General features: G+C 43.9%; 1 protein-coding gene across 1 annotated transcript; it reads left to right on the plus strand.

Annotated features, from left to right (window-relative positions):
• The first annotated feature begins 10,287 nt into the window (after positions 1–10,287).
• dusp28 (dual specificity phosphatase 28) lies at positions 10,288–15,099 on the plus strand. Its single transcript, XM_072254662.1, has 2 exons — positions 10,288–10,722; positions 14,630–15,099. Exons 1-2 carry the CDS (start codon positions 10,378–10,380, stop codon positions 14,747–14,749), a joined length of 465 nt encoding a protein of 154 aa, XP_072110763.1. The 5' UTR covers positions 10,288–10,377; the 3' UTR covers positions 14,750–15,099.
• Positions 15,100–20,788: the final 5,689 nt, after the last annotated feature.

The following is a 20,788-nucleotide window of genomic DNA, read 5'->3' on the forward strand; positions in this document are numbered from 1 at the left end:
ATAGTGATAGAGCCTCTCGTGTCCTTACCTACCACCCTATCAGCCTCCGCATCCAGAAACATCATTCTCCACAAATTCCACCATCTTCAATGGGTCTCTACCACTAAACACATCCTTACCTTCCCCTGTCTACCCTCTACTTTCCACAGGAATAGCTTCCTTCATGATTCCCTCATCTATTTGTCCCTCCCCACTAATCTCCCTCCCAGCCCTTACTTCCGCAACCAGGAGAAGTGCTACTCCTCCCCATTCACTTCCTCCCTCATCTCCATTCAGGGCCTCAAAACAGTCTATCCAAGCGATGCAACACTTCACCTGTAAATCTGTTGGTGTCATCTACTGTACTCGGTGTTCCCCATGCAGCCTCCTTGGTAAAACCATAGGTTGGGAGACCACTTTGTCAAGCACCACAGTTCCATTTGGAAATTGTGGAATTTCCCGCTGGCTAGCCACTCCAATACCTAACCTCATTCCTGTTTTGACATGTTGGTCCACAGCCTCCTCTACCGTCATGATGAGGCCAATCTCAGGTTGGAGGAGCAACACCTCATAGGTAGCATCCAACCTGAAGACATAAACATCGATTTCTCCAACTTCCAGTAATTTTTCCTCTCCCCTTCCCTTCTTTATTTCCCCACTCTGGTCCCTTACCTCTTCTCCTCACCTGTATATTACCTTCCCCTGGTACCCTGCCTCCTACTCTTTCTCCCATGATCCACTTCTCTCTCCTTTCAGATTCCTTCTTCTCCAGCTCTTTGCTTTTCTGCTTATCACCCCCCAGCCTCTTACTTCACCCTTCCTCCACCCAGCTGGCATCACCTGTCACCTTCTATCTTGTCTTCCTTCCCCTCTCCTCACTTTTATTACTCTGGCCTCTTGTCCCTTCCCTTCCACTCCTGATAAAGGGTCACAGCGTGAACCAACAACAGTTTATTCTTTTCCATAGATGCTGCCTGATCTGCTGATTTCTTCCAGCGTTTTGTGTGTGTTATACCGGAACTTAAGTTCTGGTAGTTGTGTGGCATCCCATCAGCATGATACTTCTGGCGGGTGGGCTCAGACAGAGAAAAGCGATGGAACCGTGGAGGAATCACAGCTATGTCCATTCTTGAACTGTTTTGCAGTACCAGGGATACGAAGCACTCTTTGATTCACACTCACTTTAATCATCCTGTTCTGATGAAATATCTCTGGACAACCTTGGACTTAAATAGCTTGGCCTTGTTCCTAAGGGCAAGTGTTCTTAATCTCCATGGGTTTTTGACTGTCCCCACCACTGCCTCCCCTCAGAAGTGCTTGTTGTGTTGCATGAAAAGGGCTTGAACCCGGTGCATGTGATCACATGTTATCGAAACCCCTGCCCCTAAGAAGACAGGCAGGCGTTTTGCCAGATAACTTACTCAGTGCACCGTGAATACTTGTCTGGTTCAAATGCAAACAAAAAATCTCAGATGTTGGAAAACCAAAATAAAAACAGGGGATGTTCATCACGTCTGGGGAGAGAAACAATTTCATATTTCAACTCTCTGACCTTTCATATTATTGCCCAACCTGCAGAGCATTTCTAATTTTGTTGGATTTTAATTATCTGATGGGGTTTCTAACTTTTGAGCCTAGCTGTCTGATCTCATTGCTTCTGGTGATTAAAGTGATGCAATTGTCCTCATAATGTTATCAGGACAAACTCAGTCATTGGAAAGTGTAGAGGTGAAGGTCAGGTAACCCTTGCTGCCATCTATTGCTGTTAATTAGTGTGCTAATCATCTCTAACATAACTTAGGGTGTCACAACTGATTACTTCTCTTTTCTCCACTCCCACCACAGACCATTGTACAGTACACTACAAGAATAAGCTGTTCAGCTCCTCACATTGTGCCAAACTAATTGAACTAATGACACCTAATCCTTTTTGATGATACATATCCCCTCATTCTCCCCATATTCATATGCCTATCTAAGAGCCTCTTAAATGTCATTAGTTTGATCCAACTCTCAGTGTAGCAACATGCCCTCTAACCCAGGCAGCATCCTGGTAAGCCTCTTCTGAACCCACTCGAAGGCCTCCATATGCTTTCTATAATGTTCTATGTTCTAATCTTCTGCATGAGCCTGCCATGAGGGACCTTGTTGAATGCCTTACTAAAATCTATGTAGACAAATTCAACTGCTCTATCTTCATTGACACCTTGGTCACCTCCTCAAAAAATTCCATCACATTAGTAAGGCATGACCTGCCCCATGCAAAGCCATGCTGACTGTTCCTAATTAGGCCACACTTTCAGAAAATAGTTATAAATCCTTCCACTAAGAATCCTTCCTGATAACTTCACTACCACCTGCTGAGAGACTCAACTGTCTATAATTCCCAGGATTATCCCTATTTCCCTTCATGAACAAGTTTCCTTTCTTGAACACACTATCTCTACTATCGATCCTATTATCTTCAGATACAGCTCTGTCCCAAGTTGCATTGTACCTGCAGTTTCAGAATCCTACTTGTCCGACTTTTGGTCCCTCAAGTTCACATGGAATCTATGGGTAAGAAAGCATATCAGTGCTTCTTCTTCTTCAATAAGGTCAGCATCTCTCCAATGACCCTCAACTATTTTTATGGATGCACCACAGAAAGCATCCTATCCAAATGCATGACCATTTGTTATGAGAACTTATCTGGCCAAGAATTTATGAAGTTGCATAGATTTATGAACATAGCTCAGTCCATAATACAGACCAGTCTCTCCTCTATTGATTCTGTCCTCTCTTCCCACTACCTCAAAAAGCAGCTAACATAGTCAATGACCCCTCCTACCCCGGACATTCTCTCCTCTCACTCTTCCAAAAGCGTAAAAAACATGTACTATCAGACTCGAAGACAGCTTCTACCCTGCTGTTATTAGATTCTTGAAAGGATCTCTTGTATGATAAAGATGAACTCTCAGTCTCTCTTGTCATTTTCCTTGCACTTGATTTGTCTGCCTGCACTGTATGTTCTCTGTAAGTGTAACACTATATTGTTTTCCTTGTGTACTACCTTGATGTGTTTACACACGGAACAATCTGCCCGGATGGCATACAACCATTTGTCATGGTCCAGTCCGTGAAATCCGCATTCCGGTTCACGGTCCGGTCCATGTTCCTTATTCCAGGTTTTCTGGTTTGCTTCAGTTTCTGTTGAGGCAGCTGATTCTCATTTGGGCTGGCTTCACATATACCTTCAGGATTCAGCCTCTGGCTACTGGAGTGTTTCTGTCCATACCTCCTGTCTGAATCCCTTCCCCTTCCTTCTGCTGCTGTGCCTCGTCTGAAGCCTCACCTCACCTCATCTGAAGCCTTGCCTCACCTTGCCTCGTCTGCAGCCTTGCCTTGCCTGTAACCCTGCCTGCACCGCTGTCAAGTTCCATCGCTGGAGCAAGATAAGGAACTGTCTATTGTTGTTTTGAACTGTCTCTGTGTCCATGCCTTCGCTAGGTAGGTCTGGCTGTCTGCAGCTGCCTTGTGTTGAGAACTGTCTCGTTGTATTCTGCATTCTGTGTATGAGTCCAGGTCCTACGTCCTGTTTCCAAGGAGGGGTCCTGGCTCTGTGTTTCATGTTCCCGTCGCCCCCTCGACCGAGGCTCTGTGTTCCCGTCGCCCCCTCGACCGAGGCTCTGTGTTCCCGTCGCCCCCTCGACCGAGGCTCTGTGTTCCCGTCGCCCCCTCGACCGAGGCTCTGTGTTCCCGTCGCCCCCTCGACCGAGGCTCTGTGTTCCCGTCGCCCCCTCGACCGAGGCTCTGTGTTCCCGTCGCCCCCTTGACAAAGTCAAGAGTTCGGGGACTCGTCCAGTCCTAGCCACGTCCAAGAACCTTTTCCTGTCCAAGCCACGGCTTTGTGTTCTTGTCTTGTCCATGTGTCTCGCCCAGCCTGGTGCAGGGGTTCCCTTATCCTGTGCTGGAGGTTCCCTTGTCCTGTCTAGGAGTCTCACGTCCAGTCCTGTTGCCTCTCCTCGTCCTGTAACCATGTCTTGTCCTCACCTAGTTCTGGAGTCCGAGCCCGAGTCAAGTCCCAGGTTCTGGGTCCTAGCCCAGTCTCTGGCTCAGAGTCCATACCCAATCCTCGAAGAAACCCAAGCCATGTCCAGTCCTGAAGCCACGTCATGTCCTTGCTTAGCTCTGGGGCCCGAAACTGAGTCTAGACTCAGGTTCTGGGTCCTTGTCCAGTCTCTGGCTCGGAGTCCAAGCCCAGGTTGCTAGTTCCAAGTTCCATGTTCTGGTTCTGCTATCCTAGTCAAGTCCTAGTCCAGGCCCTGTATCCTTGTCTGGTCCAGGGCCTGTGTCATGTCCAGTGTCCTTTTCTCCCCACTTTTCTTGCCTAACTCTCGTCCTAGTCCTATTCCTTGTTCTTCAGTGTCTGTGTCTTGCATTTGGGTCCGCTCCCAGTGCCCCCTTATGACACCATTAGCTTTTCACTATATCGGTACACATGACAGTAATAAGCTATCATCCATTAAAATGCTAGCTGCCAACAGAGAAACCCCATGAATTCCATTCCCCATCCTATAGACCCGAAAAGCTCTCTCACTTCCATTTGATTTTTACCTACACAAAAGAGCAGATAGTTAACCTACTAGCACATCTTTGAGATGTGGAAGAAATCTGGAGCACCCAAAGGATGCCAGCACATTGCAGAGTCACAGACAGAAAACAAGCTCCTCGGCCAACTATGCTGAACAAGTGGCCAAACTGACTGAGTTCTTCTTGCCAGCATTTGGCCCATGTCCCTCTAAACACTTTCTATCCATGTAATTGTCCAAATGTCTATGAAATTTCATAATTGTATCTGCCTCCACCACTTCCACTGGCAGCACTACCCTTATACACACCACTCTCTTTGTGATGAAGTTGCCCTTCAGGTCCCTTTTAAATCTTTCCCTTCACAGTTTAAATGTATGTCTTCTAATTTTTGGCTCCCCCACCCTGTGGAAAAGATTGTGGCTGTTCACTTTTTCTATGCACCTCATGATTTGATAAACTCTACAAGGTCACCTTGCAGCCTCCTATGTTCAGTGAAAAAACTTCCTAGCCTATTCAGCCTCCTCTTATAACTCAAAACCTCCACTCTGAGTAAGACTCTTTCTTCCATTTCTCCTATTGTCCACTTTTTTTTTTATCAGATTCTTTCTTCTCCAGCCTTTGACCTTTCCCACCCACCAGGCTTCACCTATCACCTTCCAGCTAGCCTCTTTCCCCTCACCTACCTTTTTATTCTGGCATCTTCCCCCTTCTTTCTCAGTCCTGAGGAAGGGTCTTGGCTGGAACATGCATAGATGCTGCCTGTCCTGCTGAGTACCTCCAGCATTTTGTGTGTATTGATTTGGATTTCCAGAATCTACAGACTTTTGTAAGTCTGAGTAACATCATTGTAAATCTTTTTTGCACCCTTTCCAGCTTATTGACATCCAGAATATACGCAATACTCCAAATGTAGCCTTACCAACATCTTCTTCAGTTGTAATGTGGCATCACCACTCCCCTATTCGGTGCCCCCCAATGTCTGATGCCTTCTTCACCTACCTTTGTCACAGGGAGGACACACGAACTCTAATCAGACAGCACCTAAGGTCAGAACCAATCCTGCACCAACTGGTGTGCCACCATGTTACCCTTTCCAAACTGCAAGAAACATTTAGCTTCTTTCCTCTCCTTCAAGTGTTCTTCTTAAACTCCTTTCCAAATAGAAGTCACACACAGAAGGAATTCCATGGATTTCCTTGTCACCAAGATTGAGGGTATCTTCTCCTCTTGCTGATGATACCTCCAAACTTGCACCTTTCTCTGTCATTTTCCGTGCCTTCTCAATCTCATTGCCAATAAGTTCCATCTCCTGCTACCTCAACCCTAACTCTTGACTCCCCAATTTCTCCTCCAACCCATGGTGATGTTATTAATGTCTGTCACCTTCCACATGATGCTGCTTTCACCCTCAAACCTGCTGCTATTAACCTTCACAAAAATACCGACCCTTCTTGCTCCACATTTGCAAGCTTCCATTCTCCTTCATAGTCATTGATTGTGCTGCATTTTGCCAAAGCCACACAGATCCTACTCAGAACTGATTGAAGGAGTTTCCACCACTGTGCTTCCTGTGCTGTCACATTACCAGAATGGCCACTAATGCCACCTTGTGGGATTGTACAACAAGCACGTTGTCAGCTCTTCCTTCTCAACTGCTCTACAGCCTTCAGCACGGACAATCAACCTTTGTTCCAGCTGGTTGGGAGCACAATCCCTGGCGCTCCCCCTGTCATTTGAGAACTGTCCCTATCCCACACTGTTACCTCTGATATCCGCTGATGAGCTCTGATGGCTCCCTACATTTTCCCAACTACCTTTTAGCAACTAGAAATACAGTTCTATTTTCTACACATTTGCTGCTGACAGCAGACTCTCCCTCCTGATGTCACCAGATTTCCACACAGTTTATCCGATCTATAATACTAGAAGAGCAAACATTTGGATAGCTGAATGTTGCGAAGACTGAGGTCACCATGGGTTCCTGCTCTACTCTCAGCCGTGTCTTCACCCTCCTTCCTGGTACCTGTCAGAAACTGAAACAGACCTTGGTGTTATTTTGGATCGTGTAGTGAGATCATTGCTTAGGCCTCCTATTCCTGTCTCCGTAGCAACCCATATGGTGCCGGCCCTGCCTTGACTCATAAGCCGCTGGCAACCTTATCCTTTGCTGCTTATAGATGATTGCAACAGATTTCTCAGTCCTTCCTCATTTCAAACTCAATAAAATCTACAACTCTACTGCCTGATCCTAACTTGCACTGTCCTACCACTCCTGGGTTTAGTAATTGGTTTATTATTTGTTTGCTTTATATATCTTCTTTGCTTAAAAGGTTAAGGAAGTTTGACTTATCACCAAACACTCTTTATATATTTAAAAAAGCAAACTTCTGCAGATGTTCTGTTGAAAGTGTCCTGACAGATTACATCATAGTCTGGTACAACAATTAGAATGAACAGAAATGTGAGAAGCCGCAGAGTGCTGGACTCTGCCTAACATATCATCAGCACATCCCTCCCCACCACTGCTGGTGTCTACATGAGACGCTATGTCAGGAAGGAAACATCCATCATCAAAGATCCCCAACATCTGTGCCATGCCATCTTTTCGCATCTATCATTAGGCAGGAGGTATAGAACCCCGAAGTCTCTCACCAACTGGTTCCCTTCAATGGCTGTTTCTTGAACCACCAGACAAAACCTTAATCACTGCTACAGTTTAGTAATACTATGACCACTCTGATCGCTCTGCATTATAAGGGACCTTTTTTTTGTTCTAATTGTGTTTTTTTTCTTGTAAAATGTACATAATTTATGTTTTTCTTGTGAATTCAACTTATGTGATGCTATGTGCCTGTGATACTTTTGCAAGTAAAATTTTCGTTGCACCTGTGTATACCTGTACTTGTGTACATGACAATTAACTCAATTGGACATTGTCACATGTACAGTAGAAAGATTTTATTTGCATACCGTCCAGCCAGATCATTCCATACTTGCTGGCATACATATCAAGAGGATTCGAGTACAGGAGCAGAGAAGTTCTACTGCAGTTGTACAATGCCTTGGTGAGACCACACCTGGAGTATTATCTGCAGTTTTAGTCCCCTAATCTGAGGAAAGACATTCTTGCCATAGAGGGAGTACAAAGAAGGTTCACCAGATTGATTCCTGGGATGGCAGGACTTTCATATGATGAAAGATTGGATCGACTAGGCTTATACTTGCTGGAATTTAGAAGATTGAGGGGGGGATCTTAATGAAACGTATAAAATTCTAAAGGGATTGGACAGGCTAGATGCAGGAAGATTGTTCCCAATGTTGGGGAAGTCCAGAATGAGGGGTCACAGTTTGAGGATAAAGGGGAAGCCTTTTAGGACCGAGATGAGGAAAAACTTCTTCACCCAGAGAGTGGTGAATCTGTGGAATTCTCTGCCACAGGAAACAGTTGAGGCCAGTTCATTGGCTATATTTAAGAGGGAGTTAGATATGGCCCTTCTGGCTAAAAGGATCAGGGGGTGTGGAGAGAAGGCAGGTACAGGGTTCTGAGTTGGATGATCAGCCATGATCAAACTGAATGGCGGTGCAAGCTCGAAGGGCCAAATGGCCTACTCCTGCACCTACTTTCTATGTTTCTATGTTTCTCTGTTCCAAGTACATTGAAGTAGGACAAAAGGGTAAAAACATTTCAGAACATGGTGTTAAAGGTTACAGGGAACATGTAGTATATAAGGACAAATAAAGTGCAAGGGTTATGATGAGGTCGACAGAGAGATCAAGAATTCATCTTCATCAAATAAGAGGTCTGCTCAGGAGTCTTATAAGTGCAATATAGATTCTGTCCTTGAGCCTGCTGGGTACACGTTCTCATTTACGAAAACACCTACAAATTCGATTACACCCCAAACGATGTAGAGGTTGGGCAAGCTGGTCTTTTATCTTCAGTGAAAGTTTATATGTGCTCAAGGCCCATTGCCTCAAAGTAGGCAGTAGCTCTTGTACATCATTGGGAAGTGCAGTACTCCTTAAGCAGACTGGGATTGAAAAGCGGAGGGACAGGGAGTCAGCTGGTCAATCGTTTGATTGGATCTTTCCTGTGACTGAGGTGTTGAAAAGACCAACAGGTGGAGTGGGGATGGATAAGGACGAGCAATTGGCAGGCAGAAGGAGATCAGTATTCAGTGCTAGGGAGGGGCAGTTGTGTATAAAGATAGTACTTTTCGTGCATGGGGATTGTGAGTTGGATATGGCAAATCAGGAACTGTGGCTATCTGGAGATCAGGTACTGTTGTGAGGATCGTGTATGAACTATAGGATAAAGGAGCTGTCTGGAGATCAGGTACTGTTGTGAGGATTGTGTACGAACTATAGGATAAAGGAAATACATTTTATAAACCTCGACAAAGTCACCACTCAGTCTCCTATGCTCAAGAGAGAAAAGTCCTAGCCTATCCAGCCTCTTATTCTCCAGTCTTAGTAACGTTCTTGTAAGACATTTTTGTACCCTTTCCAGATTATTGACACCCTTGCTACAGCAGGTTAACAAGAAGTATGCAACATTTTGGTCACTTGTAACATGGCATCCCCACCCTTGAACGCAATGCCCCGAGTGACGAGGTCAAACATGCCTAATGCCTTCTTCACCATCCTGCCTACCTACCTATGTCACAGGGATAACACAATTGTTATCCCTGCCATATTGGACAATGTCTCCCATCCACTACATAATGTACTGGGTGGGCACAGGAGTACATTCAGCCAGAGACTCATTCCACTGAGATGCAACACAGAGCGTCATAGGAAGTCATTCCTGTCTGTGGCCATCAAACTTTACAACTCTTCCCTTGGAGGGTCAGACACCCTGAGCCAATAGGCTGGTCCTGGACTTATTTCCTGGCATAATTTACATATTACTATTTAATTATTTATGGTGCAACTGTAACGAAAAACAATTTCCCCTGGGATCAATAAAGTATGACTATGACTATTAGACTGGTTCAAGACCATTTCAGCACTAATTTGTGTGCCACCACATTGCCCTTTCAAACTTGCAAAGAAGTATCTGGCTACTTTTCTCCCCTTCAAATATTAATCCACTTGCAAAGACCAGGTTGTTCTGAGAGTGCCCAATAACAAGCTCTCCCAGGACAGTGTACTCCAGATCGCTCTGAAATGTCCCACTGTTACACAGTTAATGACATCTTCCTGTGCGGAGGTCCCATCTCTGGTTAAGGGAAGGATCCAGTCAGATACAGAGAGTGGCATGTAATTAGCTTTTTATTGGAAATGATACTTGTTATTATCGTATAACCCATGATACAGTGAAAAGCTCATCTTGCATATGTTCATACAGATCAATCATTACACAGTGCATTGAGGGAGGACAAGGTAAACAAAAATGACAGCACAGAATGAACTGTAAATGCTACAACGTGTTGTTCAGCTAAACGATAAAGTGCAATAAGGCCGGTCTCAGGATTATAAATAAAAGCCATTTTCAGCTGAAGAACATCGAAAAGGAAAGGCAGTAATTTCTCTGTCAATGTGATTTATTGTTTTGCCTGCAAACAGGAGGGGCATTAGGACCTGGTAGAATCCTTCCAAGCCATGACTTCGCTGTAAATATAGCAGCTTCATTACAGACATTCACTTCAGTGGGAGTTCAAGGCAGCCTGCACAGAGAAGCACTTCAAGTGCAAGGAATGCCATTGTTATTTGCGTGTTTGCCCCAACATGGAATGTTGTTGGGACTGAGTCCTCCTCCAGGTAGACTCACCCTTCCACAAGGCATCACTTTTTATTGGTGGAGCTTGTGGACTCTCTCTTCCAATGCTTCATCTGTGCAAGCTCACTGACTCATTGTTCATCAGCAACTCGCGGTCGGCCTGTGATGACAACCTCCTCTTGGGAGAGGGGGTGACATTTTGCATCAATGTGTCAAAGCAGCAGCCCTTCCCGGGGCTGAGGGTGGGCACCCTGCGCGTCCCCGTCTTCGACGACCCTGCCGAGAACCTTTACAAGTACTTCGACAGGTGTGCCGATGCCATCGAAGATGCTGGCAGGGCCGGCGGCAGGACCCTGGTGTACTGCAAGAATGGACGCAGCCGCTCAGCGTCCATCTGCATCGCCTACCTCATGAAATGCAGGCACCTCTCTCTCCAAGAAGCGTTCGAGGTGAGTGAGGGAGTGGACAAGCGTCACAGAGTGAGGTCAGCGGGGAATTCCCAACGGATAAGTACATAACTTAAGTGGTTGATCCAGCCCCCTTTATTGTTCCGTCATGAAGGCTAACCGCAGGGCATTCAGCCTCTCACGCTCATGCTAATCCTTCAGGTGGGCTATCCAGTTACACAAGATAGTTTCCCCATTCCTTTTCAACTATATATTCAATGGCCAGAGAATCTGTAATTCTACAGTGCAGAGCAGAGTGCAGCACAATTTCAGGCTCTTTGGCTCTCAATATTGTGCCAAACTAATTAAACTAAAGATGCCTAATTGACACTAATCCCTTCTGCTTGCATATGGCCCACATCCCTCCATCCTCTGCACATTTGCGTGCCTCTCTAAGAGCCTCTTAAATGTCTTTATTTTATCTGCCTCCACCAGCACTCCAGGCACTCTCACTCTCGGAGTAAAAAAGAATCTTGCCCTGCACAGTTCCTGTGAACTTACCCCCTCTCACCTTAAATGCATGCCCTCTGACACTGGGAGAAAGGCACCTGCTGTCTACTCTCCCAATGCTTATCATATCAGGGCTCCCCTCAGCTCCACCACTCTGAATATAACAGCTAATTTTTCATCCAACTTCTCCTTATAGCATCCTCTCTCTGATCTAGACAGAATCTTAGTGAAACATCTTAATTCCATGAATCTATGATCTGCCCATTTGAAAGTTACTGCTGAATACATTTCTGTCCTTTCCAAAAGTGCAATTCTAAATCATAACATTCACACAGAAAAAAAATCTGCTCATCAGTCCCCCTTGGCTCTTTCATTAATTATTTCTTCTGATCTTCCAGCCATTAAAGCCATTTCTTTCCAGGTAATTTATCAGGACCCTGCATGATTATGAATACTTCAGTTAAGTTTGCCTTTAACTTTCTCATTCCAAGGAGAACAATGTTTCTTCTCTCCTGTCTCCGTAAGTCCCTTATACCTAGTTCAACACATGACAGATCCTTTCCGCCATTAACAATTCTCCTCAAGCGTACTGTGCAAAATGTTCAACAGCGATTTATAAAATGTTACCAGACTTACTGGTGAGAAGGCAAGTTCTTATTTTCAGTTGATTTCTTCATACTCTGATATGTGCTTGAAAGGAGCCCTCCAAATGAAATGATGTGCTGTGGAGATATAACCCAAACAAGTGGTCACAGAATGTGAGCAAATGCACACACGCACATACAGACAGCCAGACAGACATGCGCGCGCGTGCGCGCGCACACACACACACACACACACACACACACACACACACACACACACACAGTAGTCACTGGCTAATGAGTAGAAGTGGAAAATCAGATCTCCTAACCAACCCTGGAGCAGCGCAGTCAATTACAGGGATTGTGGACAATCAGCTTCTGTTGGCTTGTGGATGGTTGCTCTTCCTTCCTGTATCCCTCAAGGATCTAAGCTTGGTGGGTGATTTGATGCAACTATTAAACACTTTTCAATGTTTCCACAGTGCAGTTTCTTTGACAGGCATTTCAGGAGCAAAGGGATGCAGATCTGAAGTTGGAGTTAGGGCACAGTGAAGTTTCTTTCATGTGGAAGTGAAAGTTGCTCTGCCTCCTCTAAAGGAGGGAGTTGCTGGTCAGGTGCGAAACAATAGGCGACATGGAAAAACACTGGTGAATTGCACTGATGGAATTGCTCCGCGAATGGGCATAGAATCAATAGGCCAAGCAACCTCCTCTGCTGTAAGGAATTATGAAATATACAAGCAAATGGGTGCTGGGAACCAATTGAATATAAAATAGAAACCGGTCCTTTAGCCCACCGAGTCGGTGTTAACTATTTATTATCCATTTACCCAAATCCTACGCTGTCCCATTTCATTCCCCTCACATTCCCATTGACTTCCTGCCGGATTCTATTACTCATCTAATCATATTACAGTTGCCAATTAATTCACCGTGTCTTTGGGATGTGGGAGAGGAACAATGCATCCAAGGAAACACTGGCTGAACGTGAAAACTCCACACAGACCACACTGATGTTCAGGATTGAAATTGAGTCTCTGCAGTATGAAGCAGGCAAAGGTAGCAAGGGACATGGGGAAAAGGTGAATGGACAGAGATGAGGTACAAACATGTTCTATTTTAAATGAACGCCTGCCAGATAAAAGGGTCTGAATGACCGCTTTCCTACTGAAAGCTCGGTAACATCTGCTGTCTAGACCTGCTCATGAAGGACGGGTGTTCAAATGAGATGCTAATACAGGAATGAGTTAATGCCAGCCAGAAGTCAACGTCTTTGAGAAAGCGACGCAAAGACGTTAGTAAGGAAAAATAGCAACTGAGGAAATTCTCCCACAACGTAAATGGGACAGCTTCCACAGCAACAGGTTTTGCTTCTGCATTATGGGTAATGGGCAGCTGCCCTTCACTATTTCAGAGTTTAATGCTGTCAGACATGATGTACTTAAGGGATATAATGCTATTAACCAACTAGCTTTTACAGAAATCAATAAGGGCGAGTGATGACCGGTAAAATGTAAAAGTAGGAGGTTGCTCAATTATTCCCATTAAATAAATTAAATCGCTCCTGGGTCTGACCTTTCCTTTCCTTACTGATGATTTATTTTTATGTGCTGCTTTAAACTGTGGTTACTGTGAACATTTCCATAATAGTTAATACAATGCTTTCTTAAAATCTTGGCTTCTTGTTGACTGATACGTAAATAAATCCTTTGCCTTGATTAAATGTGGCAAAACAAACATTGAGAAAGCCGAAATATTGTTTTCTCTCATACTCTAAGAACAGGTCGCTTGATATAAGAACATAACATAAGAAATAGGAGCAGGAGTAGGCTCCAGTAGGAAGAAGATGTAGGCCAGTGTTAAACTGTGGGGGTGAAGAGCCACTGAGGACAGGTCATTCCTGTTTCAGGTGAAATCATTTGTACTTTCTCTTGGGTTCCAAGCCTTACTTTGCACTATAAGCTTACACAAAACTCTAGCCGTTGATAAAAATGAGCATGGCTTTGGAACATTCTGTCATCATTCCCCTGAAACCTCATCTCCCAGCTTCATGTTCAATTTATCTGTTTATCCCAAACTGATGAGCTACCAAGTCCCAGTCTCCTCCTTACAACCCATTAAACAATAGATTGAAATTGATGGAAGAGCTGTAAGAAGGTTGAAGCACAAGCCATTCCTAGTAAAATTAAACCCTTTTCTTTTTACTAATATAGTCAGCTTTCTAATGCAAACAGAGGCAAACAAAGCAGGAAGTGACAAAGTTCAAAGTAAATTTATTATCAAAGTACATATATGTTACCATATCCAATCTTGAGATTAATTTTCTTGCGGACATAACACATCAACCGAGGCATCAACTTTGGACAGCTTCAACCAGTGTGCAAAAGACAACAAACTGCACAATACAAAAAGAAAGAACTAATAATAATAAATAAATAAGCAATAAATATCAAGAACATGAGATGAAGAGTCCTTGAGAATGATCCCATAGTTTGTGGGAACATTTCAAGTGAAGTTCAGTAAAGTTATCCTCTTTGGTTCAAGAGCCTGATAGTGAGTCCTGAGGTTCCTGTACCTTCTTCCTGATGGCAGCAGTGAGGAGAGAGCATGTCCTGGGTGGTGGGGGTCCCTGATGATAGAAGCAGCCTTTCATGTAGAAGTGCTCAATAGTGGGGCGGGTTTACCTGAGATGGACTGGGCCATATCCACTACTTTTTGTAGGAATTCTGGGTAAAGAAAATGCCAAAGGATATGCAGATAATCCCAGGCAGAAACTGAAAATCAAACAATTCAGATGCCTTCCTGGTTGTAAAATCTCTGTTACTTTCCAGTTGAGCTAACTTACTTAGCTGTGTTTCTGTATTTTATTTTTGCAGCATTTGAAATCAGTAAGGCCATCTGTGGAGCCCAACGAAGGTTTCTGGGCCCAACTTCAAAGGTACGAAAGTGAGCTTCAGTCCAGGCAGAGTGGGACTATTTCTTCAGCCAACGGATGAATACTTCAAGAAAGACTCCTGCCCCTGAATTGAGATAGTTATTTTGACATCTGCTTTACTGATATTGCAAGTGTAAGTTCCCAATACTGCAAGTAGTCAATTATGAAGCCTTATTTTGTTCACAGGTTCACTGAAAAATATTTGTTATTAAGATTGTACCTGATCACAGTGAGTCATGATACTGTGGTTCTACCATTGCTTGTGGTTAGGTTTTAACACCCTGTGCCATTGCAGAACTATTGAAATGGAACATATTTGTTGTTGAGAAGTTTGACCAAAGGACTTGTCGTGACAAGGTTGTAGAGCAAGAGAACCAATGTATTTTTTTAAGCCACTCATGTGAACCTGTATGGAAGAATGGTTTTCTTAGCAACAATTTGTAATGGCTCATTAATTATGAAATTAAACTCAGGAAACACCTATTGTTACTTCAAGCTTCCAATTTTTAAGTCTCTTCTTACAACCTTTCTTGCCTCTTTGCATTTGACACGTTAGTCGGTAGCAATGGTATCTGAAGATTTTAATATGCAGTACTCGAATCTTTTCCTGATTTATACGTTAAGTGGTGTGTTATTTGCTCTTTAACTCACAATCTTCTCAAACGTTTGGCTCCCTAACCAGGTGTTCTCCATATTTTCTTCATGAGTCCATAACCATTTACAACTCACTCATTGTATTAATAAATCATTGCTTACTGATCTAATTTCTGGCAAATTTTACCAAGTTTCCAGCTTATGTACCTTGGCCTTTAGTTGAGTTCCACAAACTAACATTCCCTTGCTTTCCCATTGAGGAAATGGTAATATTACTAAAGGTCACTCCATCATTCCTACTGTGTCCAAAGTTGTAAATGTCATTCTAGAATGATACAAAGTTACAGCTCAGAAGGCTATTGACCTACCCTATTCATGCTAGCTCTTTAGTATGGCTGTCTAAATAATCCTGTCTGCTTTAACTTTTAGCTTTGCAATTTTCTCTCCTTTAAGTACTTACTGACTTAAAAAGATTTAAAAAATCTTTTAGGCAATGTGTTCTACTGATATTAACTCCATGTGTGAGTAAAGTTTCCTCATCTTTTGTTTTTTTCTTTGCTAATTAAATCTGTTCTCTACTCTCTGATCTGTCTGGTAATGGAAATATTTTCTCCGCTAAATCTATTCTTAGCCTTACAATATTTTTTTCTGTGTTCCCTAAGGAGAAGAACCTCACCTTTGCTACTTTTTCCACATTACTTATGCACATTCCTTATAGGTGGTTCAGTTGCAGCAAATGTCCACTGCACTCTCTTCAATGCTTTGAGATCATTCACAACTGGTGGTGCCCTGAAAAGATCTCAATTTTGGCAGAGTTCTGAATAGACTTAGAGGGACTTCCAAAATACAACCTCAAAAACTAGTCAACAAGCAGAACCGGATCCATTTCTTCACATAAATTAGTATTCAGTTGGCTTTTAAGTGGAGGCTCAGGAGAATAGATTTAAACAGCTTTATAAATAATACAAAAGTCTAAGAGTATGCTGACCTATATCACAATGGAAGCTTTTAGCAGGTTAGTATTGGCCTCCATTGTTTAAGAAATGATATACTGTACTTCCATTGGAGGCAATGAAGAGAACATTAACTGGGAAGAAGAGTCTGGTGTATGAAAAAGCCCGAGTAAGTCAGGTCCACACTCATTGAAGATCAGGGAAATGAGAGATGATCTTTTAGAAACATAAGAGATTCTGATGGAGACTGACAGGGTAGAATTTGAGAGAATGTTTTCCTGGAATGGAGAGGCACAATTCCACCCATTCTAGATAAGAGGATGGTGGATTTCTTCTCTTGAAGAGTCAAGGCTCTTTGGAAATCTGTACCCCAGAGAACCGTTGATGCTATCAGAAGTTGAGACTGACAGGTATTTGAAATGCATGAAAATCGAAGAACATGGGGGTGTGTGGGGGAGTGAAAGAAAGTAGTATTGAGGCCAAGGCTGGATCACCTATTATCATATTGCGTGACAGAGCGGGCACATACTCCTGTTCCTAATGTTCTTATCTGCAAATTGAAGCTCTTTTGACAAAGTCATGGTTGCCAGTTTGTGATCTCATCTTTAGCAAGCATGGAGAAGCTTCACAATAAGTCAGAGAACCACCAGAGGACCACCTGTCCAGAAAGGGATGTTTTCTGCTCTTTAGAAGGAATTTCATAGGACAAGGAGGGTATCTGCTTTATGAAATGTGGGTGGCCCAGTGGTCAGCTTATTGAGACACCGCCCTACAGCTCCAGAGACATGGGCTCAATGCTGACCCCAGGTGCCGCTGTGTGAAGTTTACACGTTCTCCTTATGACCATGTGGTTTCTTCTAGGTACTCTACGAGCGGTGATTGATACGTTTGTGGCCTGAGGTAGAAGGAGTCAATTTTAGAAAATCTAGCACATTTATTTTTCCTACATTTACACACTTAGTCCAGTGGTCGTGGAGCATATGGATCCCTTCTTTGTAGAAGTTGGCGTCTTGGACCTCCAGAAATGGTCCACAATAGGAGTGATTGATAAGTTTGTGGCCTAAAGTAGAAGAAGATGAATTATTAACCTCAAACTTTCTGCATTTTCACTCAAAGAGTTGAACTGCACATGCATGTAATGAGAGCTGTATAACACATCTCTTTCTACCTTAGGCCACAAACTTATCAATCGCCCCTGCTGTGGACCACTTCTACAAAGAAGGGATCCGTATGCTTCACGACTGCTGGACTAAGTGTGTACATGTAGGAGGGGACTACATTGAAAAATAAATGTGCTAGGTTTTCTAAGATTGACTTCTTCTTCCTTAGGCCACGAACTTATCAATCACCCCTCATAGTTTCTACACAAATTCCAAAGACACACAGCTTGGTAGATTAGTTATCTGCTGTATGCTGTTCAAGTATATAGGAGAGTGGAGTGTGGGGTTAATATACAATTACTGTAAATGGAAGGTTGAAGTTTGCTATTGATCTGGTGGGCTGAAGGGCCTGTTTCTGCATCATTTCTTTCTACGTCTGTGAAACTCAGATCTTCTGGCCCATTCTCGTCACCTACCATGCTTAGTGGCATTACTCCCCACAGCCCCCATTGCGGGCTATTGTTGGATGGCATTCTATCAGAAGAAGAGTTGATCAGCAGGCAGGAACATGGTGCCACTGGGCACACGTCAGTTTGGCATCATTAATATTGAGCTTGTTTGGCACTGAATTGGACGTTTGCTGTTGAAGGTCTGCAATGTGAGGGCATTGTGGAAATGTGGTTAGCAGGTGGCATAGTCTCATACAAAGAGAGAATGTAGAATGTGAGTCTGATCCATGGGCACAACCTGTGTGTTGCATTTCACCGGCTATTTTCCTGAATAATCAAACATTCAGAAGAGTTACAAATAGGGATTCAGAACTGCAGCTTTGTTAACATGAGGCAGATCAAGTTAACTGTCTGCCATGACTTTGCCCTACACAGAATGCAGTGCTCAATGTCATTGGTTTGATCGGCTATTTTTAGGAGATGAAGGGCCTGTGCCAAATATCTCATGATCTCACCGGCCGAGCCAAATGCAGCAACGAAGCAATCACAGCATGTTTGGCCATGGGCCCTTCCTCTTCCAAAAATAATCCATCCAGCCAACTCCATGGGGCTCTGTAAAGATCCCAGCACAAAAATCTTCTTGGCAGCGTTTTGAATCCTTTATGGCCAGATAATCACAACGTCATTCTCGGATTAATATAAAATGTCTGTCGTGCACACAGCCTTCCTCACCACTGATGGTTTCTACAGGAAGTGTTCCCTTAAGAAGGTGGCATCTAGCATCAAGGATCCCCACCATGGCTCAGGTGTTCATCTCGCTCATATGGACAGGCAGGAAATACAGTAGTCTGACGTTCCACACCACCAGCTTCAGGAACAGCTACTTTCCTACTGCCAACAGGTTCACGAACAAACCTGCACAACCTAACCCTACCTCAGCAATGGAACACGACAGACCATCTCTTGCTCCACCATGGACATATCTCTGTTTATTTTGCACAAATGTCTTGTTTAGCACAGTTCTTTTGTTCTCGGTCTGGTATAACTTATGGATAATTCATGTATAACTTATGTTCTGTGTGCTGCTGTTTGAATCTACATGCCTGTGATGCTGCTGAAAGCTGTTTTCTCATTGCACCCGGTCATCACCACACCTGCACACATGACAATAAATCCAGCGATCTGAAATTGCCGGTGCCCTCAACCAGCCGTCTGAAAACAACAGCTGTGCAGCTGCATTCATCATCACCAATAGTGGCCTGGGTTAGGGATTGGTTTGCCCTCTTGTCTCAGCAGATTGACTGCACATTTTACTCTGTATCCTGCTTGCCCTTTCAGCAGTGGTAGGGCCGGCTTCAGAGTTATGCACGATGCATCGTCTCTGTTAGAAACATCGCTCCTCAGGGGAATGTGCGTAAGTCAGCAGGCTCTTTTGAAACTCTAGGGACGTCCTCGGCTGTCTGATCTGTTGCTGCTCACTGAGTTTCAGCAATAAGGCAGACTGACACTGACTGTACTAGGTCCTAATCAGTGCAGGGTTTTCACTAGCTTAACTGAGCAGCAATGTAATACTAGTTATCTACTGGCATAAGTTCACCACTCAGCCCCCAACCCAGGCTGTTATTGACAATGATAGCTACTTTGCCATCTTTCCAGGGCTTGTGGGTGACTACACCAACATTGTATATGACCCTGGCGATGATGACAGTATGAGCACCTGTCCATAATTGATTCATCACACCACCAGGAAGACACACTTCCTGTCACATTCAGGACTCAATGACAGGCCCTGTTTTTAGGAGAGGCAGAACAAATGCAGACAGTGAACCAGTGCTTAGATACCATGTTAGCAACTTCATTTCTGGGGCTTTTACCTGATTTCAGAAGACTGATGCAAAGCTCTATTTGGCTGGCAAATCTCAGGAATGTGTCAGTAATCTCACTCTGGGAACGCAATGCAAAAGAGCAATGAGTATTTACCAGCAATGTTTCTGGTAGAAGCAGTTTTGTAACCATATTGCTGAGGAAGGAATTATTGGCTTAAGTTACTGAACTAGCAACTAGAGTTCTAGTCTGGAGATACAAGAGCAAATCCAAGTGTGGCAGATGGCAAAATTAAATTCAAACGATTACATGAATTTGGAACTAATACTATGCTCAGTAAAATGACATGGATTAAAAACCCATCTATGACTTTCTTTCCTGGAAGGAAACTTACCACACTTCTCCTGTTTGTCCCATATGTGACTCCAGGACTACTATATGTTTGACTCGCAACTGTTTCCTTAGTTCAGAGGCAATTAGGGATGGCTAATAAATGTTGGTATTGTCAGCAAAGGCCATATCCTGTTAAATAAAAATAAAACCTGCACTCCGCTGTGTTACAAGGTGTTAAAGCTTGAACTTTGCAGATGGAAATGGACTGAACACTGATCCATTTTGTACAACTGACATGCCAATTCTGATTGAATGATTCATCTGTCATGGTCCGGATCGGGATCCCTTTAAATTTATTTTGTTTATGTTACGATCCGGACCGTGGACTCCCTGTTTCCCTTTGGTTCACTGTTTTCCCATGTCCCTTGGGCTTGGTGATTGGAGGCAATTTACTCTCGGCTGTACCGGCAGTTTATAAGTCTCTGGCTTTCAGCCGTTTGGCGCGAGAGCGTTAACAAAGTCACCCTAGCTACTGCGAGCCAGTGTCATCCGGCCAGAGCAAGCCTAGTCTCCTCCCGAAGCAAGTTCCAGCAAGCCACCTTCCCTTGTCAGTACGGATCAGTCAAAGTTAACCCGCTGTGGTGAGTCAAGAGCTCGCCGCAGCTTGGAGCGTACTTGAGCCCAATTATAGTTCTGTCCATTGTTGTGTGGTCTCCATATCCATGTCGTGCATCTAAAAGGGGTCCCGGCCCTGTACCCTGGAAGGGTCCTGACCCTGTGTCAAGAAGAGTCCCGACTCTGTCCTGTGTCTAAGGAGGATTCCTGGCTCAGCGTTTTATGTCTTATG

Source organism: Mobula birostris, chromosome 4 (genome assembly GCF_030028105.1).
Source record: "Mobula birostris isolate sMobBir1 chromosome 4, sMobBir1.hap1, whole genome shotgun sequence".
NCBI classification, from domain to species: Eukaryota; Metazoa; Chordata; class Chondrichthyes; order Myliobatiformes; family Myliobatidae; genus Mobula; species Mobula birostris.